The sequence below is a fragment of the Dipodomys spectabilis genome, unplaced genomic scaffold, assembly GCF_019054845.1.
Source record: "Dipodomys spectabilis isolate Male_0828 unplaced genomic scaffold, ASM1905484v1 ptg000119l, whole genome shotgun sequence".
Lineage (NCBI taxonomy): Eukaryota > Metazoa > Chordata > Mammalia > Rodentia > Heteromyidae > Dipodomys > Dipodomys spectabilis.
In genome coordinates, this window is record NW_024870796.1 from 1,848,692 (window position 1) to 1,874,772 (window position 26,081).

A 26,081-nucleotide genomic window follows, 5' to 3' on the forward strand; every position below is an offset into this window, starting at 1 on the left:
TGAGGCTTATATGGAACTGTAGGTTTAAGATAGAAATAATGTGTCTGTGCTTTTAATTGTTATTAATTAATATAGTGTCTGAATTCCTGGCTTCTCTTTCCCATGTCACATTTCCTCTGACTTATCCTTCCTCAAAACCAGCAGGAATCATAATTTGATTCTTAAAAGCTGGTCAAAAACCCGGAGGGGTGGCTGCCAAGTCTTGAGACGGTCAATTTTGGGGACACAGAGGAACATCCAGTGGATAGTGAGGACAGAGTGTTTGTCTTAAATATGCCATGTAGTTTCCTGCTGTATGATGCATTAAACTTGATTGACCATTTCAAAAAAAAAAAAAAGCTGGTCAAAAATGCCAGGGCTGGAGTTGAGAAGGTGGCCCAGTGGTAGAGTACTTGCCTTGAATGCTTGAGGCCCTGGGTTTGATTCCTCAGTACCACATAAGCAGAAAAAGCTGGAAGTGGTCCAAGTGGTAGGGCACTAGGCTTTGAGCTGAAAAGCTGAGGGATAACACCAGCCCAGAGTTCAGGACCCGACCCAAAAAAAAAAAAAAGCGCAAAACCAGGGCTATCATAAATTAAGGTTATCCAGAACCTTAACTGTTAAGCAACCTTGGAAAACTCAGTGCAACCACTTAAAAATGTTTATTAAACCAAACAACTCAAGATTAGGTGAATGGAAAGAGAGTAGAGAAAAAAGAATGTAGATCCGAAAAAGCAGCCTCTTCAACTCAAGACCAATGAGCTCTAAGGAAACCTGCAACTCCTCCAATACAAAAATGTGCCCAGGAATCCTTAAGGTTACAAATGACTTATTTGTTCATTTTCATTAAGCATCAACTATGTGCCAATGAAAATGGGCTTAGGAGGGAAAAAAAGGAAGTTTTAGAGTATCCACTGGGGGAGACTTCAAACAATCACACATACATAATGGTACACTGGTAGTCAAGATAACTTCATTTAGTCTTAAAATATGTATATTTTTTATGGACATAGGATTTTGCTATGCAACCAAGGCTGGCCACAAATTTTTTTAAAACATTTTTTTTATTATTATCTTTAAGTAGTTGTACAAAGAAGTTCCTATTCTGGCCACAAATTTTTAAGATCCTTCTGCCTCAGTCTACCTAGTACTGGGACTGCAGGTATGCATGAACCACTTCTGGATTAAGCAACACAACTTCAATGATAAAGCAAACCATATAGTTGCTGGGGAAGTGTAGAAGAGGGCTTTACCAGGTCTGATAGGAAGACCTTGAGACTGGCTGTCCAGGCTGAGGAGTCAGCTAGGTGAAGAGCCAGTAGCCTATGGCAGAGGGGAATGGCAAGTATCAAGAAGAAGCCTAGTTCAATCCTGGGGCAGGGAATAGGGGGCTATCCAGTATAGAGAGTTACAGACTTTGTTATTGAATAATGTCTGTTTCAATCCCCAAATACCTCTTTTGTCCCTGTCACCTAGAATCCTATGCCTAACAGCAGATGTGGAAGCATTGTGCACACATCCCAGCAGTTTTCCATTAAATGCACATCAGGAAGATAAAGTTAGTCCATTAGCAAAGAACGCATTAAAAAAAAAAAAAAAAAAAGCCTGTGTCAAGCTCAGAATGGAACACACCATATTATCTAGTGCAAATTTACATTTTGTAAATCACGGATGAATTCAAGAACTGTGTATTTACATTTTCATTTAAGGGGGGGAAAAAAGCACATGGGAAGATGCGGGCACAGGTAGCACGCACCTGCAAATGTCAGCAACTCAGGATGTAGAGGCAGGAGTTTCAGGGGTTCGAGACCACCCAAAGAGGATCTAACTAGTCCCTCTCCTTACACCTCCTTCCCCACTCCCCCCACCTCAAAAAAAAAGGGGGGGCGGATAGGAGAGTAAGAGACAGACGTCAAGAGCGATTTTTTCATGTGAGAAGGCTGGGAAAGCCTCTCAAGGTGGCAGAGGGAGCTCCTCCCCACCCCCGCCCCCCCCCCTCCAGCGGGCGGGCGGGGCGCGCTCGGCCCGGGGATTGGTGGCTGGTCCTCGAGGAGGCGGAACCGAGCGCGCGCGGTCGCTGCGGGCCCGCGGACCGTCGTCAGTGAGGCACCCGCGGGCCCGGAAGGAGCTGCCGGACGAGCTGGGGCCGCGGCAGCCATCGCGCTTTTGCAGTTCGGTCTCCGAGGCTGTGGGGCCCACGCCGAGCAGGGAAACGCGTCCGCTCCTGTGGCAGGTGGGTGGCAGCCCTTCCTTCGGTGGAGGTTGGCAGGCGTCAGGCGCAGGATCTCGGGGAAAGCGCACTTTTGGGGGGGGCCGTCGGAGCCTCCAGAGGAAGACGGGGGGGGGGGGCGTCTGTTTTTCCGCCCTGGAATGAGGCGGCGCGAGGCGGGGGGTGGGGTGGGGAGGGGGGGACGTGGGAAGGGGCGGGGGGAGACGACTGGTCCTGCGGGTGCCGCGCGCGGGGCCCGAGCTGCCGCCCCCTCGGGCGCAGTGACTTCAGGAAGGGGTCGCCAGCCAGCTTCCTCCTGCCCCCGGGCCTCAGTTTCCCCCACTTGGCTGAAGCGGAGGCAGCGGCGATCGTTGACAGCTGGACGGGCTTCGATGCGGGGCTTGCTTGCGTGCAAGCTGTGTCCCCCCCCCAGTGGAGGGCCGGCCGAAGCCCCTTCCTAAATAGCCCAAGACCCAGTGGAGTGGGTAGCCCGGAGAGGGGGGGGGGGAGATCAATGATAACCCTGCTGTTGGGGGGCGGGGGGGGGGGGCGGGACACTAATGATTTATGAAGTGTTCAGGATTTCCCAGCAAGATGAAAATGTGTTTGAAAAACCAAGACATAGATTTCATCGGAAAAAGTTTTTTTTTTTTCTCTCTCTCTTTTTAATATTGGGTCCAGTGGGTAGGAAAAAAAAAAAAATCAAACCTACTGTTGTTTATATTTGCATGTTCGTACCTCAAGCTTCATGTTGCCAAGTAGTCTTACTTTGGAGAAGACTCACGGTTCAGTTAGCAGTTTTGATTGAGAGTAAAAGTCGAGCCGAAGCAAATGATAGAAGGAAAGGAGAAAATTGTGACGGGAGTGTTCAGGCCCTACTCCGGAAGCACAACAGTACATCTGTTTTTACAGACGATGAATTAAGAGAGGTTTACAATTTGTCACTTAACTAGGGGGGTCATGGTAGAGCAACGTGTGCCTTTCATTGTTCTTTTTCAGTAGATTTGTGTTTGTGGCTAGAATATTTCAAACTTTAAAATTTTTTTTTTTTTTTTTGGGTCCGGTTGTGGGGCCTGAACTCTGGGCCTGGGTGCTGTCCCTCAGCTCTTCAGTTCAAGGCTAGCGCTCTACCACTTGAGCCACAGCACCACTTCCAGCTTTTTTTTTTTTCTTTTTGCTTATATGGTGCTGAGGAATCGAACCCAGGGCCTCAGGCATGCAAAGCAAGCGCTCTACCACTGAGCCACCTTCCCAGCCCCAAACTTTAAAAATTTTTAAGATAACACCTACCCAACAGTGTGACTAGTTCCACCTACTCAGGAGGCTGGAGCTTGGGGCTGAGGGCGGGGTAAGGGAAATCAATCACTTGGGCTCAGAATTTGAGGCCAGCTTGAGCTAGTAGCAGGACCCAGACTCAAGGAGAAAACTGTTAAAATTTGGAGGTACTTCATTGGTATTTTCTGAGTTTATATAAAATAAAAGTGCCGTCTTCATTTTTAAACAGCTTAAATGCATTTTAATTGGGCACTGGTGGCTCACACCTGTAATCCTAGTTACTCAAGAGGCTGAGATCTGAGGATCAGGGTTTGAAGCCCCACAGGGCAGACAAATCCAAGAAACTCTTATCTCTAGTTCACCAGCTCAAGTAGTAAAAACCCAAGTGAGAAGCCCTGAATTCAGTCCCCAATACCATAAGAAGTGCATTTTGGACTAGTAGAGTGCTTGCCTAGTATGCATGAAGCCCTGGGTTCAATACCTCAGTACCACATAAAGAGAAAAAGCCAGAAGTGGTGCTGTGGCTCAGGTGGTAGAGTGTTAGCCTTGAGCAAAAGAAGCTCCAGGACAGTACCCAGACCCTGAATTCAAGCTCAGGACTGGCAAAAAAAAAAAAAAAAAGTGCATTTTAACCTTCTTTTGCCTTGCAATATTGTGCTTGAATAAAAATTCAAGCAGCCGGACACCGGTGGCTCATGCCTGTAATCCTAGCTACTCAGGAGGCTGAAATCTGAGGATCATGGTTCAAAGCCTGTCTGAAACTCGTATCTCCAATAAACCACTAGAAAACTGGAAGTGGCACTGTGGCTCAAGTGGTAGAGTGCTTGCCTTGAGTTGAACAGCGCGGGATCAGCACCCAGAGTTCAAGCCCACAACCGACAAAGAAAAAAAAATTCAAGCAAGACATGACACAAAAGATTAGTCTATCAGAAATAGAAATCACTGCCACATCATTCCAAGCTTACACACTAGAATTCAATAGTAATGATTCATTTCTCCACTCCCTTCTTTAAGTACACAGTTGGCTGAACTCATATAAATTTTTCCCTGAGAAAACATTACTGAGCAGGTAATTTTTTAGGCAAATAATTTTTTTTTTTTTGGTCAGTTGTGGGGCTTGAACTCTGGGCCTGGGCACTTGCCCCTGAGCTCTTCAGCTCAAAGTGAGCACTCTACCACTTGAGCCACAGCACCACTTCTGGTTTTCTGGTGGTTAATTGGGGATAAGAGTCTCCCGGACTTTCCTTCCCAGAGTGGCTTTGAACTGTGATCCACAGCTCTCAGCCTCCTGCGTAGCTAGGATTACAGGCATGAGCCACCAGCACCTGGCTCTTAAGCAAATAATTTTTAAATCACAGTATTGAAAAGTTTCTCTTGCTTGTGTATAGTTTTAGAAACTACTTCTGTGTTACATATGTCTATAAATCCAGCACTCAAATGTTTTGAGGATTGTATTAGTCATCAAGTGATTTTGATATTCTTAGTTCAGTACACAAGTTCAGATTTAATACTCAGTCTCAAAACAACCTATGTTTTTTTTTGTGTTTGTGTATGTGTCTGTGTGTGGGGGGGAGTAGTTATATCTTTGTGTGTGTTTGTACCAATTCAGGGGCTTGAACAGGATTGGATGCTGTCTCTCAGCTTTTGTGTTCAAGTCTAGCTTGAGCCACAGCTCCACTTTTGGGTTTTGGTGCTTAATTGAAGAGTTTCATGGATTTCTGCCTGGGCTGGCTTTGAACCAGGATCCTCAGATCTCATTCTCATGAGTAGCTACCTGCTCCTGGCTGTGATTTTTGGTTTTTTTTTTTTTGTCAGCCACCAGGCTTGAACTCAGGGCCTGGGCACTGTTCCTGAACTCTTTTGCTCAAGGCTAGTTAGTGTTCTACCACTTTGAATCACAGCCCCACTACCAGGTAGTTTATTAGAGAGAAGAGTCTTACAGACTTTCCTGCGTGGGCTGGCTTTGAACCATGATCCTCAGATCTTAGCCTCCTGAGTACCTAGGATTACAGGCATGAGCTGCCAGCACCTGTCTTTAAAAAAAAAAAAATTATTATGGGGGGGGAGGATGGGAAGGGAAAACAAAGAAGGAGGCTACAATGCTTGATAAGAAATGTACTCATTATCTTGCCCATGTAATTGTAACCCCTCTGTACAGTATTTTCACAATAAAAAATTATTATTATAGAGGTGATGTACAGAGAGATTACAGTTACATGTCAGTACATATGAGTACATTTCTTTTTGACTTTGTCACTCCTTCCCTCGCTCTCTGTTTTTCCCTCCCATTCCCCTCTACAAGTTTTATAGTTCATTTTCAACACAGTGTAAATTGAGTACCACTGCTTATAGTTTTTTGTTTTGTTTTGTTTTGCTTTTTTGAGATAGGGTCTTAATTGTGCAACCCAGGCTGATCTCAAACTCTCCAACATCCTACCTCAGCCATCCAAGTGCTGGGATTACAAGTGAGTACTACTATGCCAGGCAAATATTGTGTTTTGTTGTTTCAGAGTAGTGCATTGTCTCTGAGCCTAACACAGGCTAGGCAAGTGCATTACTACTGAACTACATCTGCAGCATTTTGTTTTGTTTTATAGATGATCCTGCCATATAGCCCAGGCTGGCCTTCTGAATGCTGGAATTACTGTGCATACGCCACCGTGCCTGGCCAACCTTCTTTTAATATAGTTTTTGGTGTTGTTACTTTGAGGTTTTTTTGTTTTGTTTTGTTGCTTTTCATACTCTGGAAAGAAAGCTATATTTGTCACGGTCCTAATATTCTTTCAATTGAGTGTCACTTCTAAAGGAAACTTGTGTTTTTGATTTCTTGAATGAGGCTAAAAGTTTAGTTAACTTGTAATTGTCATTTTTTTTTTTTTTGGAGGGTGACTAGATAAGGTTTATTTGTACTCTAGTTTCAAAACTTTAAAGGCTATAGAAAAAAATCCAGCAGTTATAGGAGAGAAAAATTGTAAAGCCAGTATGGTTTTGAAACATTCTATATATAGGTTATGGTTCAGCAGACCTTGGCCTTCTTTGTGTTTCTAATACTATTTAAATTTAGGAGGATTCATAAATTAAGCTTACAGATAGAATGCTGATCTTGTAGAATTTGTTCATTTTTTAAAATGGTAAGCCTAGAAGCCTACAGTTTTTTGTAGTGAGAGCCTCATGCTTGCTTCGCTTGCTTGCTCAGCTAGCACATTTGAGCCACACTTCTAGCTTTGCTTTTTACTGCTTATATTGGAGTCTCAAAAAGTTTTCTGGGAAGTGGCGCTGTGGCTTAAGCGGTAGAGCGCTTGCCTTGAGCTGAAGAGCGCAAGGACAGTGCCCAGGCCCAGAGTTCAAGCCCCATGATCGACAAAAAAAAAAAAAAAAGAAAAGGAAAAAAAAAGTTTTCTGTCTGAGCTGGCTTTGAACCTTGATCCTCCAAATCTCAGCCTTTTGAGTCGATAGGATTACTTGCATGATCCACTGACACCCCAGGAAAATATAAGATTTTAAATGCCAATTTGCAAAATAATGTATTACATTTTTGGGGAGCAGTAGGGTTTAGAGTCTTACTATGTAGCCTGTGTTGGCTTTAAACTCTTTTTTTTTTTTTTAAATTGTGAACATACCGTACAGAGGGGTTACAATTACATGAGCAAGGGCTTTAAACTCTTGATACTTCTGCCTCTGTCTCCTGAATACTAGGATTACTAGGTGTGTGTCATCACACTCAATTTAATGGTAACAACTTTTAATGCAAAAAAAGTTTTAATGGCATTCTGATTTCACGTTAAATATTAATATACTATCACTGATTCTCCAGAAAAGGAAAGAATAGTTTCCTTCATATCAGATAGAGAAATTTCACTACAAGAAATTAACTGGAAGGTAGATTCTGGTTGCTTACACCTGTAATCCTAGCCAGCCAGGCAGGAAAGTCCATGAGACCCTTATCTCCAGTTAGCCACCAAAAGAGGAAATGGAGCTGTGGTTCAAGTCATAGAGCACTAGACTTGAGCAAAAAAGCTCAGGGACAGTGCCCAGGCCCTGAGTTCTAGCCCCAGCATTTGCACACACATGCACACACATGAAGTGTTCAATGTTTTTAGTTTCAATGCTGTAACTAATTACAAAATATCTTCATTACCTCAAAAAAGCAATCCAGCCCCATCCACAGTCACTCCTTAGTTCCCTTCCCCAGTTGGGCAAACTACTTACTCTAAGAATTGGCCTGCAGTGGCCATTTCATATAAAGGGTGTAATGGGACCAAGTTCTAAGAAGTTATTTGTAATCTGAGAACTTCGATTCCATTACAGCCTTTGCACTGATTTTCCTGTTACTTGAGCAGATCACTTTTTAATCTGCCTAGGACCTTTTCCTGTTCGGTGTCCCTGCAATAAATAAACCTGCTGACGTGATGTGTTCCTTGTTCTTGACCTTTGCTCTTCACATGTCTGAATAGTATGTTCATGGTGTTGTGTAACCTGTTCTCAGGGCTCAGGTATCTGTTTGTAGCTAAATAACTTTTATTCTTAGTTTATTTTTCTTTCTTTCTTTAAAAAAAAAAAAAACCAATACAACTTGTTCTGTTTGTAAATAGCTCCTCGTTTGTTTTAAGGTTCTTCTAAATTACAACTTTGCTGAAGTAGAAATATCTCTTCTAAAGTAGAGTTTCTCTGTTATTTAATCTGGTACCATCCTTATGTAAAACAGATCTTTTTCCCTTTAAGGCTTGCCTCATTCCACATTCTTCATGGCTCTCACCTACCAACCATCGTCTCTAATGAGGAGGAGGAGGAGGAGGAGGAATTTTCTTCTGTGTTTCTTTCTTTTTTTTTCTTCTTTTCTATTTTTTGGTGGTAGTACTAGGGTTTGAACTCAGGCTGTATAAATTACTAGTTAGATGTTTTACCACTTGAGCCACGTCCTCAGCCTGGACTCTGACTCTTTTTTTTTTTGGGTCCGGTCGTGGGGCCTGAACTCTGGGCCTGGGCGCTGTCCCTCAGCTCTTCAGCTCAAGGCTAGCGCTCTACCACTTGAGCCACAGCGCCACTTCCGGCTTTTTTCTTTTTGCTTATGTGGTGCTGAGGAATTGAACCCAGGGCCTCAGGCATGCAAGGCAAACGCTCTACCACTGAGCCACCTTCCCAGCCCTGAACTCTGACTCTTGTTTCAGTCCAACATTCTACTGTAATGACCTCTACTCTTGCCTGTCACTGTGGACAATGTCCCTCTGTCCTGGCTTCCCCGATCTTTCACCTCTGCTTCCTCTTTATCTCTTCTTCAAGAGCCAGGCCTTGGGGCTTACCACCACCCAGACCTGAACTTTTCTGAACTCTTGAGTCCATGTTCTCTATTTTGCGGTTACAATCCTGGCCTACCTTTCACCTCTCTCACCTCATACTCCATCTCCACCTGTGTTTGGCTGGCAGCCCTTCCCCCTATTCTGGCCTTATCCTGTAAGAATCCTGGCTTTGGTCCCCACTCAGCTCCCATTCTGCACATCTATGCCTGAATTTATGATCAGATCACTTCAGTCCCTCTCACTAGTGCCCTCACAGTCCTGTCACCCTGGTCCTTTTTTTTTGGGGGGGGTCCGGTCGTGGGCCCTGAACTCTGGGCCTGGGCGCTGTCCCTCAGCTCTTCAGCTCAAGGCTAGCGCTCTACCACTTGAGCCACAGCGCCACTTCCGGCTTTTTTCTTATGTGGTGCTGAGGAATCGAATCCAGGGCCTCAGGCATGTAAGGCAAGCGCTCTACCACTGAGCCAACTTCCCAGCCCAACCTGGTCCTTTTTTATCCCTACCCTGGAAGTCTCTAATCTCCAGCCATTCCATGTTCTAAAACTTGCATTGTGTGGGGGGAGGGGGAAGGAGGGAGATGTTGGAATTGAGGGTGGGAAATGAGGGCTGACTTGCAGTGCTATGAATATTTGCTTTTCATCACCCACTGAGCCCTTAGATTGCTCTAGAAATCTTTTCCCTGCCAGTGCTGAGGACTGAACACAGCCCTCAGAAATTTGAGGCAAGCTCTCTAACACTACTACATCTAAGCTTCTTTAAAGTGGTCTTTTAACTGGGTCCATTCCTCACAATAGCTGTTCTAATATTTGCTTCTCCTCTCAAAATTTCACTACATCTTAACCCCCTTTGTTTTGGTTGTTGCTGCTGCTGGTAATGGTGGAGGTTCTGGGGTATGAACTCAAGGACTTTCACTTGCTAGACAGGTGCTTTACCACTTGAGCCACGCTCCCAGACCTTTGTGCTTTGGTTATTTTTCAAGTAGGGTCTTGACATTTCTGTCTAAGGCTATCCTCAGACCTTCATCCTCCTACCTATGGCCTCCCACTGATGAGAGGGTACCTTTCTAACTTTTTGCCTGAGCTGGCCTCAAACTTTGATTCTCCCCGTCTTCACCTCCCAAGTGGCTGCAATTACAGGTGTGAACCACAATGCACAACTTTCTTTCTTTCTTCCTTTTCCTAGTGCAAGGAACTGAAGATTTGTCTGTATCCATCTTATACATAGCCTCCAGACTAATTGTACCTAGCAAGATATGTCATCTTGGATTAGCTTTGTTTTACATAGTCAGAAGACCACAGCTCCAGCTATGCTGGGCAGTCTTATGTAATTACCGTTAGTGCTTCCTTTCACTAAAGGGTCCTGATTTAGGTGATAAATTCTACCCTCTATAGTGGATGGAGGTATAAGGTAAACTCCTAGCCTAGTAGTCTAGACCTTGTATGGCTTCCTTCTTTGCTACCCTGGGAACTCTGGGTACCTCGTGCTACCTTAAAACCTCTGCCCATTCTCCTTCCCAACAGCAAAATCTTCTCCCTCTATGCCTGAAGTGTTCCTGCCTCCAACACCAGCCTAAGAGTTCTGGGAGAAGTAAGTTCTCACTGGAGGTGGTCTGTGAAGGCACATGCCAATAGAAGAATACATGGAACGCTAGGACTAGAAGAGACAGTGGCAAAAACAATAACAAAAACTGGAAGGACAAGGAGCTGATTACAGAATCCTAGCTTATCAGGAGGTTGAGATCTGAGATCTTGTTTGAAGCCTACCCTGGCAGACAAATCTGAGAGACTTATTTCCAATTAACCAGCAAAATGCTGGAAGTGGAGGTATGGCTCAAGTAGTAAAATGCCAGCCTAGCCTTGAGTGAAAAAGTCGAGAGCGAGAGAGACAGACAGAGAGAGAGAGAGAGAGAGAGAATCAAAGACAGCTGTTGGGAGGCCACAGCTGCCTGAGGTGACATGGTGACACTGTTGAAGCATGCGCAGTCTTAAGGGGAGCAGTATCCTGGGTGGACCTGTGAACAATATTTAAAGTGGAATGGAGCCTGTCTATGATTCATAAATGGTGTAATCTTGAACTAGTTACAGTTTCTTCTGAAATCTCTCAGGGTGTTGTAAAAATCAGATATGATAAAATGTAATAAGTAAGCCTGTGAAGTGAATGAGAACAGGTTCAATAGTTTGAAGTGGCCAGGAACACCTGTAATCCTAGCTTCTCAGGAGGCTGAGATCTGAGGATGTCAGTTTGAAGCCGCCCAGGTAGGAAAATCTGTGAGTCTCTTATCTCCAATTAACTAGCAAAAAGTCAGAAGTAGGGTTGTGTTTCAAGTGATAGAGTCACCAGCCTTGAGTGAAAAAAGCCGAGGGTTAGCACCCTGGCCCTCAGCTCAAGCCCTAGTACAGACACAAGCAAAACAAAACAAACAGTTTGAAATGGAATGAGAGAAAAGAATATTTTAGAGTTTTGATAGTGACTATAAATTGAAGGTAAGGAACTACTGGTGGGGTTGGAGGCATGGCTTTGTTGGTAAAGTGCTAGCCAATGAGTAAAAGTATCAGGTTCAAATCTCAGTCTTGGACCAAAAAAAAGAAAAAGAAGCTACTGACAAGAGAGAGGTTAAAGATAAGGGGAAAGGGGCTGGGAAGGTGGCTCAGTGGTAGAGTGCTTGCCTTGCATGCATGAGGCCCTGGGTTCCATTCCTCAACACCACATAAGCAGAAAAAAAAAAAAAGCCGGAAGTGGTGCTGTGGCTCAAGTGGTAGAGCGCTAGCCTTGAGCTGAGGGACAGCGCCCAAGCCCAGAGTTCAGGCCCCAGAACCGGACGCCCCCCCCAGAAAAAAAAGGGGGGGGGGAGAAATAAGTGTGGGGGGGAGGGGACAACAATCTGAAGAGGAGCTTGAACTGAGAAGTACCTCTCTCTTTAAGAGGTACCTTCTACCAAACTCCTATTTAATCTTTAACGCTTAGGCTAAATGTTTTTTTTTTTTTTTTCCAGAAAACCTTTATAAGTGCTTGCGTGCAGTGCGTGCAGTGCGTGCGTGCGTGCGTGCGTGCGTGCGTGCGTGCGTGCGTGCGCGTGTGCCTGCCCTGAGGCTTGAATTTAGGGTCTGGGCGCTGTCCCTCAGCTTTTTTGCTCAAGACTAGTACTCTACCTCTTGAGCCACAGCTCCACTTTTGTTTTTTGTTTTTTTGTAGCTTATTGGAGACAACAGTCTTAGGGATTTTCTTCCTCAGTCTGGCTTCAAACAGATATCCTCAGATCTCAGCCTCCTGACTAGCTAGGATTATAGGCATGAACCACTGGCACCCGGGCTTGGTATCCCTTGTAATATAGAATAAAAGTATGTAAGCATACTACACTTCTTCTGTTGCATTATTCATTTAAAAAATTAGTACTTAAGAACTTAGATTGCAATACAAGCAGTTCTTTTTGTGTTTGTATAAATCTTGAAATCCTACGGGTTTTCATTAAATCACTATTTAACTATGTATTTGTGTAGCTAATTTACCACTCTATAGCCTTTGTGAGGAAAAGAGCCATGTTTATCTTCATTTTCTGTATTCTCTATTATGCCTAGTTCAGGACCTTGAACCTAAGATGAACTCAGGAAATATGAACTGAATGAATAAAATATCTCACCACATTCTACTGCTTTGTTTGATTCTCTATGACAAAAGTTACTATAATTCTCTTTGAAAAACATATAACTTAAAATCTCTAGGAAAGGGGCTAGGAAGATGGTTCAGTGGTAGAGTGCTTGCCTTGCATGCATGAGGCCCTGGGTTCAATTCCTCAGCACCACATAAGCAAAAAGAAAAAAGCCAGAAGTGGCGCTGTGGCTCAAGTGGTAGAGTGCTAGCCTTGAGCTGAAGAGCTGAAGCCCAGAGTGCCCAGGCCCAGAGTTCAGGCCCCATGACCGGACCCCCCCCCCCCCAAAAAAAAAATCTCTAGGAAAGATAAACTTACATATATTCTCTAATAAATCCTAATTTCTTTTTGTTGTTGTTGTTTTGTTCTGGTTTTTGGTGCTACAAATCAAAGTCAGGGTCTTGCACATACAATGGAACCCTAATAATAATGGCAGAACTAGAGGTGTAGGGGTGTGTGTGTGTGTGCTTTATGCACGTGCACGCTGGGCCTGGAATTTGAATTTGGGGCTTGGGCACTGTCCCTGAGCTTTTGTGCTTAAGGTTGGCACTCTACCACTTGAGCCACAGCTCCACTTCTGGCTTTTTGTAGTTAATTGGAGATAAAGAGTTTCATGGACATTCCTGCTCAGGCTGGCTTTAAACCTCGATCCTCAGATCTCAGCCTTCTGAGTAGTTAGGATTACAAGTGTGAGCCACCAGCACCCAGGGATTTTCTTTCTGTTTCTGAAACAAGGTCTTGCTATGTATCACAGGCTGTCCTTGAGTGCACTGTGTAACCCAGATTGGCCTTGGTCTCACCATTCTCCTGTCTTAGCTTCCCAGTTGCTGGGATTACAGAACTGTGCCACCATGCCGAGTTAAGGAGATACAACTTTTAATCTGAGTGAAATAGGAACACCTAAGGTATTATATTCATATACATATATGTGATATATACATATACATATTTGTATGTGTGGATATATGTGTATACATATATCATATGTTGTATATCTCATTCTTTTGATGGTGACAATGGAATTATTCAGAAATTTGCTGATCACTTGATCTTAGGAACTGATTTACTGTAAAAACAAAATTCTAGCCAAATGTGGTGCAACATACCTGTAATCCCAACTATTCAGGGTCTTGTCACATACTTGTAATCCAAGCTACTCAGGAGACTGAGGTAGAAGATTGAAAGTTCAAGGCCTGTCTAGGCAATTCAGAGTGCAACTGTCTTTAAGAAGTAAAAATAAGGTGTACATCTGTGCCTCACTCTTGTAATCCTAACTACTCAGGAGGCAGAGGTCTGAAAATTGAGGTTTAAAGCTAGCCCACGCAGGAAGGTCTGTGGAAACTCTTATCTCCAAATAATCACCAAAAAAAAAAGAGAGCTAGAAGTAGAGTTGTGGCTCAAGTGGTAGAGCACTAATGACTTAAGCAAAAAAGCTCAGGGACAATACCTGGGCCCTGATCAAGCCCCAGAACAGGTACACCTATAAAAATAGTAAAAATAAAACCAAGCTAGGTGCAGTGGTTCCTGCCTGTAATCCTAGCTAGTGGGTGAGATCAGGGAAATTGCAGTTTTAGGATAACTGGGCAACAAGTTTGAGTAGCCCCCCCCCCCCCCCTTCCCCTTCCCCTTCCCCCGCTCCGCTCCGCTCATCTCACGATGTAGCCCAGGCTGGCCGTGACCTTGAGATCTTACCTCAGACTCCCAAGTACTAGGGTTACTATGGCTGGCTGCCACTTTGATTTTTGAAAAAGATTTGTACCAGTTTAACCTGCTACTAGCTATCCTTCTTTTACAACATTTTTTTTCTAGCCTTGGCTGTTGTTGTAATTCTTTTTTACTTTGCTCCCTTGATGGGCAGAAAATAGTCTCTACTTGATGGCTTAATGGCATTTTGGTTTTTTTAATACATCAGTATAGATCAGGTTTGTTGTAAGACCATTAGTGTTTAATGTATATTAGTGTTTCCTGTTGAGTACTAAACCTCAAACTCTTCTTTTTCAGACCCTATAAGACTTGGATATGTCCTTCATATTTGATTGGATTTACAGTGGTTTCAGCAGTGTGCTACAGTTTTTAGGTAATGCTGGCTCTCTGTATGACTAATTACCCTATTTAATACTACATTTACAAGTATGCTTCTTTGTGTTGAGCCACTTCATCTGTAAACCAGTTCTTAAGGAAAAGTGTTTTTAAATCATGTAGTCATATTCAATTACTCATTCTTTTAAGTTACATAATCTTGGCCAACTTAATTTTTTTCACCTTACCCCCAGTTTCCTTATCAGTAAAATGGCAACAGTAATTAGTGTTTCTTCAGATTGTTGTTAATTATATTCCTAAAAAATATACTGTTTATTAATCAATTTATATATATAAATGCTTTATTTCTTAGGAATCCAATGTTTTTATTTGGTTGATTTTTTGCCAGTACCAGAGCTTGAACTTGGGGCCTTTGTACTCTTACTTGCTCAGCTTTCTTTTTTTGGGGGGGGGGGGGTCTGGTCGTGGGGCTTGAACTCTGGGCCTGGGTGCTGTCCCTCAGCTCTTCAGCTCAAGGCTAGCGCTCTACCACTTGAGCCACAGTGCCACTTCCGACTTTTTTCTTTTTGCTTATGTGGTGCTGAAGAATCGAACCCAGGGCCTCAGGCATGCAAGGCAAGCGCTCTGCCACTGAGCCACCTTCCCAGCCCTTGCTCAGCTTTCTTAACAAACAAAAACCTCTTTTAGAACTGAAAATAAGGCCTACAGGCATGGCTCAAGTGGTTTATAGCTTTAGCCATGAGCAAGAAAGCTCCGTGGGGCTGGGAATGTGGCTTAGTGGTAGTAGAGTGTTTACCTAGCATGTATGAAGCCCTGGGTTTGGTTCTTCAGTACCACATAAGGAGAAAAAGCTAGAAGTGGCGCTGTGACTCAAGTGGTAGAGTGCTGGCCTTGAGCAAAAAAAGCTCAGGGACAGTGCCTAGGCCCTGAGTTTAAACCCCAGGACTTGCAAAAAGAGAGAAAGAGAGAGTGGGGAGGAGGGAGAAGAAAGCTCAGTGAGAGTAGGAAACTTTAAGTCTTAATACCAGCATACAACATACACACACACAAACTGAAAATAACTTAGATTTTTTAAAAATTGAAAATGTTAGGAACCTAGACTTATTGGATAATTTGTTTTATAACACTTTAACCAATCATAGTTCTTACTCTGCAGGGTTATATAAGAAAACTGGTAAACTGGTATTTCTTGGACTGGACAATGCAGGAAAAACAACACTGCTGCACATGCTAAAAGATGACAGACTTGGCCAGCATGTGCCAACATTGCATCCCAGTAAGTATATTAATCTAGGACACATGTTCCAGTAAAATGACGCTGAGTCAGACACCAACCAAACACTTTTATGTTTTTGGGGAGGAGTGAGGAAAATGAGGATGGATAAATTATGAGGTAGATAAATTATGAGGTTGTTTGACCTGTCCCTAGAATAGTACTAACATACTAAAATAGTGACCTCTACTTGCTTGGATTTTTCACTTGTTGCTAGTATTCTGCACTTGAACCCTAACTTTTCACTGGTGATTTTGGAGATGGAGTCTAGCAAAACTCTTTTGTCTAGGTTGCCAATAAACCATAGTCCTCCAGATATCAGCTGCCTGAATAGCTAGAAGTACAAGCATGAACAATGGGGCAAAATAGTACTGGGGTTTGAATTAAGGGCCTCATATTTGCAAGCACTCTACATTTGCCCCACACCCCTAAGCCCCCTTTTTTCCTTTCAGATAGGGTCTCATGCCTTTTTTTTTTTTTTTTGTCTCTGTCTCCCAAGGAGCTGGGATTATAGATATAAACCACCATACCCAGCAAGAACAATACAATTGCCAGATACCAGTGATGCAGGCCTGTAATCCTAGCTGCTTAACAGCCTGGGACCTGGGGGAGATCAAGGTTGGAAGACAGCCCAGACAGAAAAGTCTGAGACTATCTCCAGTTAACCAGCAAAATGCCAGACTAGAAGTGTGGCTCAAGTGGTAGAATACCAGCTGTGATTGGGGAAATAAAAAGCCAGAAAAACTTGAGTTCAATCCCAGGAGTGGCATAAACAAACAATACTATTAAAGAAAAATGATCATAGTAAAATTGAGTATATAAAATTGTCTACAAAAATAGCAGAATTGGAAGAGACTACAGAGTAATCTTTTTTATTATTATTATTTTTTAAAAAAAATTTTTTTCTTATGTGGTGCTGAGGAATCGAACCCAGGGCCTCAGGCATGCAAGGCAAGCGCTCTACTACTGAGCCACCTTCCCAAGCCCCTTTTTTTTTTTTTGCCAGTCCTGAGGCGTAAACTCAGGGCCTGGGTACTGTCCCGGAACTTCTTTTGTGCAAGGCTAGCACTCTACCACTTGAGCCACACAGCACCATCTCTGGCCTTTTCTGTTTATGTGATACTGAAGAATCAAACCCAGGGCTTTATGCATGCTAGGCAAACATTCTACCACTAAGCCACATTCCCAGCCCTACAGAGTAATCTTGTGTTAGGTATAAGGTATAAGTCATTTGTTTACTTTTTTTTTTTTTTTTTTTTTTTGCTAGTCCTGAGGCTTGAACTCAGGGCCTGGGCGCTGTCCCATTGAGCTTTTTGCTAGTGCTCTACCACTTTGAGCCACGGTTCTACTTCTGGTTTTCTGGTGGTTAGTTGGAGATAAGAATCTAAGGGACTTTTCTGCCCAGACTGGCTTTGAACTACGATCCTCAGATCTCAGCCTCCTGAATAGCTGGGATTACAGGTGTAAGCCACCAGTGCCTGGCATCCTCGACTTTTATTTTGGACAGTGCTCCTTATCTAGCCTAACTTTGAACCCTTGCCTCTGCTTCCTGAGTCCTGGCTTACAGCCTGTGCCACCATACCTAGGGGGAGGGGACATGTCAACAAAATACTCCTTTATTAGTTTATAAATGTTTGGTTTGACCTTGCTTGCAATTAAAGTAATCCAACATTAAATTGATTTCTGTTTTGGCTTTTGTGTGTGTGTGTTTTTTGAGGCAGAGTGCTGCTTTGTAGTTGGGGCTGGCCTCACCTCAAAAGTGCTGAAAATTTCTAATTTTCATGTTATATAAGCATTTCTGTATTTTTGTTTAGCTTCAGAAGAACTAACTATTGCTGGCATGACTTTTACAACGTTTGATCTGGGTGGCCATGTTCAAGGTAAGAATCTATTCCTCTGTATTCTTTCTTTTTCTTTTAACTTACTACAGGTATAGCCATTGTGTTTCAGTACAGGAAAGTTTAGTGATTACTATCCCAGATAAATGCTTTAAAAGCAAAGGGTAGGATTAGGGGTATGGTTTGAATGGTAGAGCTTTTGCTTTATAAGCATAAGGCCTTAAGTTTAAACTCCCAATACTTCCAAAAAGAAAAGGAAAAAAAATTCTAGAATGACTATCATGATAAACAATTGCTGAATTGCTTATCGTGGTAAAGTAGATGGGCTTTTTCTCACTTCTACTTGAATCTACCTAGTTCTAAATTTTTATTTTTCAGAGGAACCACCATACTGATTTCCATAGTTGTTGCACTAATTTACATTCCTACCTACACTGTACAAGGGCTCATTTTCCCCCATATTCCAGTTGGTGTTTGTTGTTTGTTTTCTTGATGATTTCCATTCTGATTGGGTGAGATGGAATCTCAGTGTAGTTTTGGTTTTCTTTTCCTTTATAGCTAAGGATTTTGAACATTTTTTCATGAATGTGGTAGCCACTTGTATTTCTTCTGAGAACTGTCTCTTTCATTCATTCTCCATTAATTAGTCATGTTATCCTTTTCCTATTTACTTCTAGATATTAATCCTTTACGCATTCAATAGCTAGCAAAGATTTTGTCCCATTCTGTGAGTTTTCTCTTGGTTCTGAGAGTTATTTCTTCCACTGTACAGAAACTTTTATTGATTCAGTTTCATTTGTCCATTCTTGCTTTATTTTCTGAACTATTGGAGTCCTATTCAGAAAAGGATTCCTTGTGCCTGTAACTTTTCCAGGGTTTTCCCATATTAGATTTAAATTTTAGGTCTTTTCTTTGATCCATTTGGAGGTGAAGAGTATGTTGGTACTGGGGCTTGAACTCAGGGTCTCATGCTCTCTTGCTTTTTTTGCTCAAAGCTGGTTCTCTACCACTTGAGCCACACTTCCACTTCTGGCTTTAATTTCTGGCTAATTGATGAGTCTTATGGATTTTTCTGCTTGGTCTGGCTTTAAACCTGGATCCTCAGATCTTTACCTCCTGAGTGGGATTATAGGCTACTAGCATCCACCTTGGAGTTGAGTTTTGTTCACAGTCAGAGATAGGAGCCTAATTTCAGTCTACTACAGGTAGATAACTGGTTTCCTCAGCACCATTTGCTGAACAGACTTCTTTCTCCAGTATTTGCTTTTAGCTCCTTTGCCAAAAATTAGATGGCAGTGGCAGTGTAACTTTATTTTGGGGTCTTCTGTTCCATTGGTTTGTGGTGTGTGTGTGTGATCAGGTTTTGTTACTATGGCTCTGTAGTATAATTTAAAGGCCAATATGGTGATACCCTCCTAGATGCACTGTTTGCTCAAGATTACTTTTGTCATATAGGGGCTTTTATACTTCCATGTGAATTTATTTCTGCAAAGAATGACATTAAGATTTTGATGGGCATTGAATATGTAAATTGATTTTTATACTACAAATCTATGACCATGGAAGTTCTTTCTATCTTCTAATTTTTTTTTCTTCAAAATTTTATAGGTTTCAATGTAGAGCTCTTTCCCCTCCTTGATTACTTTTTCTTAGGCATTTTTTTCCAAGACTATTGTGATAGAATTTTTTTTGGCAGTACAAATTTGTCACTGGAAAAAATTGATAGGCTAGAATGTCAGAAACCAATACTGTCCATTATGTATGCTTTGTGCTGCTTATATAATTTCCTACAGCAAGATGAGATTTCTATAGTGGCAATCTAAAGAACTTACTGAGCATCATTGTCTAATGGTAGAAGATATTAACTCTACTTCTGGTAGGAAAATTAGAGAGTGAAGTATTTTGCCCACAAGTCAAGCAAAGTCTGAAATTTCAGTTTTGGTGGGAAGCACCACCAGCTGAAACGTGAACTTGAGCATATAGTAAGCGGCAGCCAGGAGGCGCCTGCTCTGTAGTCTCTGATCGCACCATCTGCTAGGTCTCATCAGCAAGTAAATTCTAACTCTTGATTGTTTCCTTGTTAGCCCGAAGAGTATGGAAAAACTACCTTCCGGCTATCAATGGCATTGTATTCCTGGTGGATTGTGCAGATCATGAAAGACTGTTGGAATCAAAAGAAGAACTTGATGTAAGTTGAATAATTAAAACTACCTGTGGTGAAGTCACTCCTATCAGCCTGAATAGGTTGGAGTTGAAGGTATCAAAGTACAACTTTTCTGCAATCTGTGGTGACACTCTTGGCAATTTATTGAGCTTGTGAATAGCAGTGGATTAACTCAATGATTACCACAAAAGTGGAGGGGAATAATGTGGAGTAATAGTAGCTATGAGGAAGTACTAACACATGTACTTCCTGAAGACCCCAGGACACTAGGTTGTGCCCTTCCAGTGTGTTACTGTCAGCTGCATCTGGGGGTGGGTTGATTGTGAGTTCCTGCTTCCTAGGATGCCATTTCTTTACCAGTTAGTCAGAAGCCAGCATTTGAATAATATGCCATCATTGTCTCTACTTCTAGAAGAAGGCAGGTGCACGTTTAGCTACCTCTTCTCCCTCTCTCAGGTCAAGAGCAGCAACAAGGCAGAACTAGATCTAAGTCCAGAGAGTAGCAAATATGGAATTGGACTGAAGGTTGCAGGTGAATGAATACTTGTTCGTATGGAAATGTCCAAAGTACAAAAGTTCCTGATTTTTTCCTTTGTGCCAGGCATTATTCATAGTATTTTGTGATTTAACTCTCAGCCCCAATAAGGTTGGTTCTGCTCTTTCCCTGCTCTCTCTGAGTTTTCGTGGAATTAACTTGCCCAAGATCGCAACTCAGAAGCAGCAGAACCAGAAGTGAAATCAGGTCTGTCCACCTCCAAGGCAGCCACTCTACTTACCCATATACATACAGGCAATGTGAACTTTTTCAGAAAGAGCCTTAGGGAGACCAAAGAATTGAGTTTATGGCTTCATTGTACTCACTTTAAGATGTGGGAGCTAGGTGCCAGTGGCTCACACCTGTAATCCTCACTACTCAGGAGGCTGAGATCTGAGCAGTTTGAAGCCAGCTCAGGCAGGAAAATCTGTGAGACTCTTATCTTCACTTTCCACAAAAAGCCAGAAGTGGAGCTATGGATCAAAGTACCAGCCTTGAGCATACAAGCTCAGGGACAGAGCCCAGGCCCAGAGTTCAAGCCCCAGAACCAGCAAAAAGGAAAAAAAAAAGAAAAAGATGTGGAGAAGTTAGTGAGCAAGTGGGCATATTACAGCATGGTAGAGTAAGTCCTGTTTTGTCAGAGTAAGCTTTTGTGTGGTCTCAAACCAACTTGTTTCTTTGTTGTTTTTCAGTCACTAATGACAGATGAAACAATTGCTAATGTGCCTATACTCATTCTTGGGAACAAGATTGACAGACCTGAAGCCATCAGTGAAGAGAGGTTACGAGAGATGTTCGGTCTCTATGGTCAGACAACAGGAAAGGTAAAAAAGACAGTTGTGGATATTTATTCCTGTAGGATAAACATGTCCTGAAGATAGTTTGCTAACAAATTCTGTGTGTGTGTGTGTGTGTGTGTGTGTGTGTGTGTGTGTGTGTGTGTGTGTGTGTGTGTGTGTGTGTGTGTGTGTGTGTGTGTGTGTGTGTGTGTGTGTCTGTCTGTCTGTCTGTCTCAGTGTGTCAGTTATGGGGCCTGAACTCTGGGCCTGAACTCTGGGCCTGGGCACTGTCCCTCAGCTCTTCAGCTCAAGGCTAGCACTCTATCACTTGAACCACAGCGCCACTTCTGTTTTTGTTTTTGTTTTTTTTTGGGTCCGGTCATGGGATCTGAACTCTGGGCCTGGGCGCTGTCCCTCAGCTCTTCAGCTCAAGGCTAGTGCTCTACCACTTGAGCCACAGCGTCACTTCCGGCTTTTTTCTTTTTGCTTATGTGGTGCTGAGGAATCGAACCCAGGGCCTCAGGCATACAAGGCATGCGTTCTACCACTGAGCCACCTTCCCAGCCCTCACAGCGCCACTTTTGGCTTTTTCTGTTTATGTGGTGCTGAGGAATTGAACCCAGGGCCTCATGCATGTTAGACAAGCACTCTACCACTGAGCTACCTTCCCCCCCAACAAATTCATTTTTTAAGAAAACAATTTTTTTAACACTTTTTTGTACGTTTTTATTGTAAAAATACTCTACAGATCTTTTTTTTTTTTTGCCAGTCCTGGGACAGAACTGGGTACTGTCCCTGAGCTTTTGCTCAAGGCTAGTGCTCTATCACTTGAGCCACAGAGCCACTTCCAGCTTTTTCTGTTTATGTGGTACTGAGGAATTAAACCCAGGGCTTCATGCATGCTAGGCAAGTACTCTACCACTAAGCCACATTCCAATTCACTTCCTATTCAGTTCTTTTTTAATGTCTTCATTTCTATCTAGTAATGAAGAATGAGACCCAAAAAGTGTTGGGCTCAGTTCTTCCTAAGGTTTGTGCTTATGGGAAACTTTTAATTATCATGTCTTTTCAGAATTAGCCACTAGGGCTAGGGATATTGTTCAGTAGAAGCAGCCCTGGGTTCAATTCCCAACACCATCTAAAAACAAACCAAATATCCATCAAATAATATATTTAAGTATTTAGGCATACCAATAGTATGTTCAATATTCTGAGTTTCACCAGAGGTAAGTAAGACAAACTTGGACATAAGAGTGTTTTAGGGTTTCTGAAAGTATACCTTATAATAATCTTTAAGGTACTATTTGAGGTGTTCTTTATAGCCCAGGTTGACATGGAACTTAGAACTCTTTGCCTCAGACTTCACTAGCTCGCATTATTTTTGTGTTCCTTTATGATGGATCCATTAAGAAGTCAGGGAAAGAGAAGTCTAGAAAAATCTCAGATAGGTTTAAATGGAGAAATAGCTGGTGGTGATGGCTTAAGCCTGTTACCCCACGATGTTGGAAGCCTAAAAGGATTACAGTTCAGGCCAGCCTGGGAAGTAAGTACAAGATCCTATTTGAAAAATAAAGCAAAAATGGCTGGCATTGTAGCTCAGTTGGTAGAGCACCTGCGCAGCAACATAAGGCCCTGAGTTCAAATCCTAGTACTGCCAGAAATAATTACTAATCATGGGAGAACTTTATAGAATTTCCTTGGTTTACATACATACTTTCAGGGTAGAGCACTACTAAAGCATGTAAGTATTATTATGTTAGGTAACATTGATCTGGAAGACATTAATCTCTGCCTTGTGTGGGAGGGGGTTAGGGATTCAACGCAAGACCTTGTGCATGCTAATTTTTCTTACTCAAATGTCATAACAAAATTGGCCCTCCAAGGATTTTTTTTGGCAGCATTAGAGTTGGAACTCAAGGCCTTGTTCTTGCTAGGCAAGTGCTCTACCAGTTGCTCTATCCCTAGCCCCTTTGCTGTTGTTATTTTGCAGATAGTCTTCTTTTTGCCAGTCCTAGGGCTTGAACTCGGGGCCTGGGCACTGCCCCTGAGCTGCTTTTGCTCAAAGCTAGCACTCAGCCATTTGAGTCACAGCTCCACTTCCGGCTTTTTCTGCTTATGTGGTACTGAGGATTGAACCTAGGGCTTTATGCATGCTAGGCAAGCACTCTACCACTAAGCCACATTCCCATCTTTTTTTAACTGGTCCTAGGTTTGAACTCAGGGCCTGGGCACTGTCCCTGAGCCTCTTTGTGCTCAAGGCTAGCGTTCTACTTGAGCCACAGCACCATTTACCATTTCCAGTTTTCTGGTGGTTAATTGGAGATAACAGTCCCATGGACTTTCCTGTCCTGGATGGTGATCCTCAGATCTCAGCTTCCCGAGTAGCTAGGCGTGAGCCACTGGCACCTGGTTTAGAGTTTTGGGTTTGTTTTGTTTTGTTTTGTTTTTGGCTTGGGTCCAGCATTGGACTGCAGTCCTCCTAATCCTGGCTGGTTGGGTTTATGGCTGTGTGCCTCCATGTCCTCGTCTATTTAATGTCAGCTCCACTTTTTTAAAATGCTTTTTTCCATCTTAAACCTAACTCAGTGTTTGTCTTTAATATCAGTGAAGTCAATTTGGATTTTATCTTCTTGAGTTTGTTTTGGTTTTGTGCTGGTACAAGGGCTTGAACTCAGGGGGTTTTTTTTGCTCTCATTCCGCTTTGCTTGCTCAAGGGTCATGCTCTATCACTTGAGCCATGTTTCCAATTCAGCATCTTGCTGGTTAATTGGAGATAGAATCACAGACTTTTCCGCCCAGGTTGGCTTCCCGGTTGATCTTCCAGGTCCCAGTCTCTTGAGTAGCTAAGATTATAAGCATTCAGCCATAGCTTCTAAAGCAGAACCCAGAGCCTGCTGGTGAGAGCAGCTTTTATTCCAACCAAACTTCACCGTCACGTGGCTCTTCCCTTGCAGGGCAGTGTGTCGCTGAAAGAGCTGAACGCCCGGCCTCTGGAAGTTTTCATGTGCAGCGTGCTGAAGAGGCAAGGGTACGGCGAAGGCTTCCGCTGGATGGCGCAGTACATCGATTAGCCCCGGGGGTGACGGTACGGGTTCCAGGCGGGGTCTCCGGGTCAAGGCCTTCTCAGAGATTCGATCGCCCAACACTTGTAACTTGAATTCAATAGACTTTCGTTGGTTTCAAATAGATTTTTTTAAAGATATATTAATATATCAACTTAATTTGAGTGAGAATTGAAAACTGATTCACGTAAGTTTGAATACCACATTATTAGCTTTCAAATTCCTTCATAGTTTTTACAGTTTCTAGTCTGACCTTCTCCCCAGCACCATTCGTAAAGAGCAGCTTTCCAACAGTACATTTGAAGCACTTTTTAACGATGTGAACCTACAAACATAAACCATATGTAAAGCTCATCATGTTAAATTTTTTTTTATGTACTCTTTTGGAAATAGTTTTTAAATACTAGATTCTCTGTCCACCCATTAAGTATGCAGTTAATAATTGGCTTATCAGTGATTGCATGATGCCTTACAGTCCTCAAGAATACTTTTTCTTATGCAAACGTCATGCAATAAAACAAACTCTAATGTTTAGCATCCTTGTTGGGCAAATGTTTCATTTGAGTGTGTCTTATCTAGGTAGTATACTATGAAAACTCAAGTACTTAATAGTATACTTGTGAGAGGGATGTTGGGAAAATAGATCCCTTTGAATTTAGAATAATGTTTCAGACCCGAGGGCTTTGGTAGTTGGTTGTACCAGATACCACATTTCTCCCTGAATCGTGTGTATTAGGATGCTGCCATTGTCAGTGCTCTTTTCTATAGAAAAGCACATCTGTAGTACACAGGCTGAGTATCTTTGGAAGCCCCTGAGGTCCCATCCCAGTTCTAGTGTTCTTGGTGTCCAGTTTGGCAATCTGTGCTTCACCAGAAGTAGTGACAGGCACCAATCTCCCAACGTTCACAGGCACGTTTCAGGCTTCACACCATCATCCTGGTATGGCGGTACACACCAGGCCAACACAGGCAGCATTGTGTGTGGTCATGTTGTGAAGATTGCAGGTCTAAGGAAAGGGGAGCAGTTTGTTCTTGGAGGATTTTGCTCCTGTCTTAGTTCTTTTTCATTTTTTGTTTTACTTCTTTGTAGGAAGAAAATGAAAGCTTATTTCTCTTTTTCTTTTTTTTTTTCTTAATTATTGTCAGCTCTTTATAATAGGAAGAATTTTGGTTTTGGATGATAATATTGTGATGGTGTCTCCAAGCCTCACTGCTGGACAGATAGCCTAAGAAAATTGTAGTTTTTTGAAAAGCATTACAATTTCCTAAAGGATTGACTTTTTTATTTATTTTATGGTACTGAGGTGGTTTTGTTTTGTTTTGTTTTGTTTTTTGGTGCCAGTAACAAGGCTTGAACTCAGGACTCATGTGTTCTCATTAGGCTGGAGTTCTACCACTTAAGCCACACCTTCAGTCCAGCATTTTCCAGCATTAGTTTAAGATGGACTCTCACAGACTTTTCTCCCTCAGCTGGCTTCAAATCAGGATCCACAGGACTCAGCTTCCTGATAGCTAAGATTATAGGTGTCAGCCACCTGCACCTAGTGGTACTGGGGTTTGAACTCAGGATCTGCACACTTGCTAGGCAGGTTCTCTACCATTTGAGCCATGCCTCTACCCCAAGAAGTTACGTTCTTATTTTTCATTATTCTGAATTTCCCATCATAGATAAAATGAAACAAAAGGTAAGTGCCAAAAACTGTATTTGGGATTTCTCTTTATAAACCAAGTCTTTCTAGTATACTCAGCCAATTCCACTGAGACAAGATTATTCCAGCAATATCAAAGTTAGTGCTTTCCCCAGCCTGTGATAAGTTGGAGACAGTATGGGCCTTCCATTATCAGTAATATAACCTAGGAAGCAGCAACAGTTTGAGAAATGTGACTGGACAGAATTCATACTTACCCAAGCTGACCAGGTCATTTCTCAATAGTGGATTTTAGTAGTTTCAGCTTCTTTGTAAATGGAAATAAAACAGCTTCTTTT

General features: G+C 42.6%; 1 protein-coding gene across 1 annotated transcript; it reads left to right on the forward strand.

Annotated features, from left to right (window-relative positions):
* Positions 1 to 2,071: 2,071 nt before the first annotated feature.
* On the forward strand, positions 2,072 to 24,684 carry Sar1b (secretion associated Ras related GTPase 1B). Its single transcript, XM_042688982.1, has 7 exons — positions 2,072 to 2,212; positions 14,405 to 14,480; positions 15,600 to 15,719; positions 17,531 to 17,596; positions 19,639 to 19,742; positions 20,946 to 21,077; positions 23,987 to 24,684. The coding sequence occupies exons 2-7, from the start codon at positions 14,423 to 14,425 to the stop codon at positions 24,101 to 24,103; spliced, it is 597 nt and encodes a 198-aa protein (XP_042544916.1). The 5' UTR covers positions 2,072 to 2,212; positions 14,405 to 14,422; the 3' UTR covers positions 24,104 to 24,684.
* Positions 24,685 to 26,081: the final 1,397 nt, after the last annotated feature.

Excerpts from the sequence above, each read along its gene's own strand:
- Sar1b (XM_042688982.1), top strand. The coding sequence starts at position 14,423 with ATGTCCTTCATATTTGATTGGATTTACAGTGGTTTCAGCAGTGTGCTA. Across the intron at positions 14,481-15,599 it reads CAGTGTGCTACAGTTTTTAG|GGTTATATAAGAAAACTGGT; the intron begins GTAATGCTGGCT and ends CTTACTCTGCAG. Across the intron at positions 17,597-19,638 it reads TCTGGGTGGCCATGTTCAAG|CCCGAAGAGTATGGAAAAAC; the intron begins GTAAGAATCTAT and ends TTTCCTTGTTAG.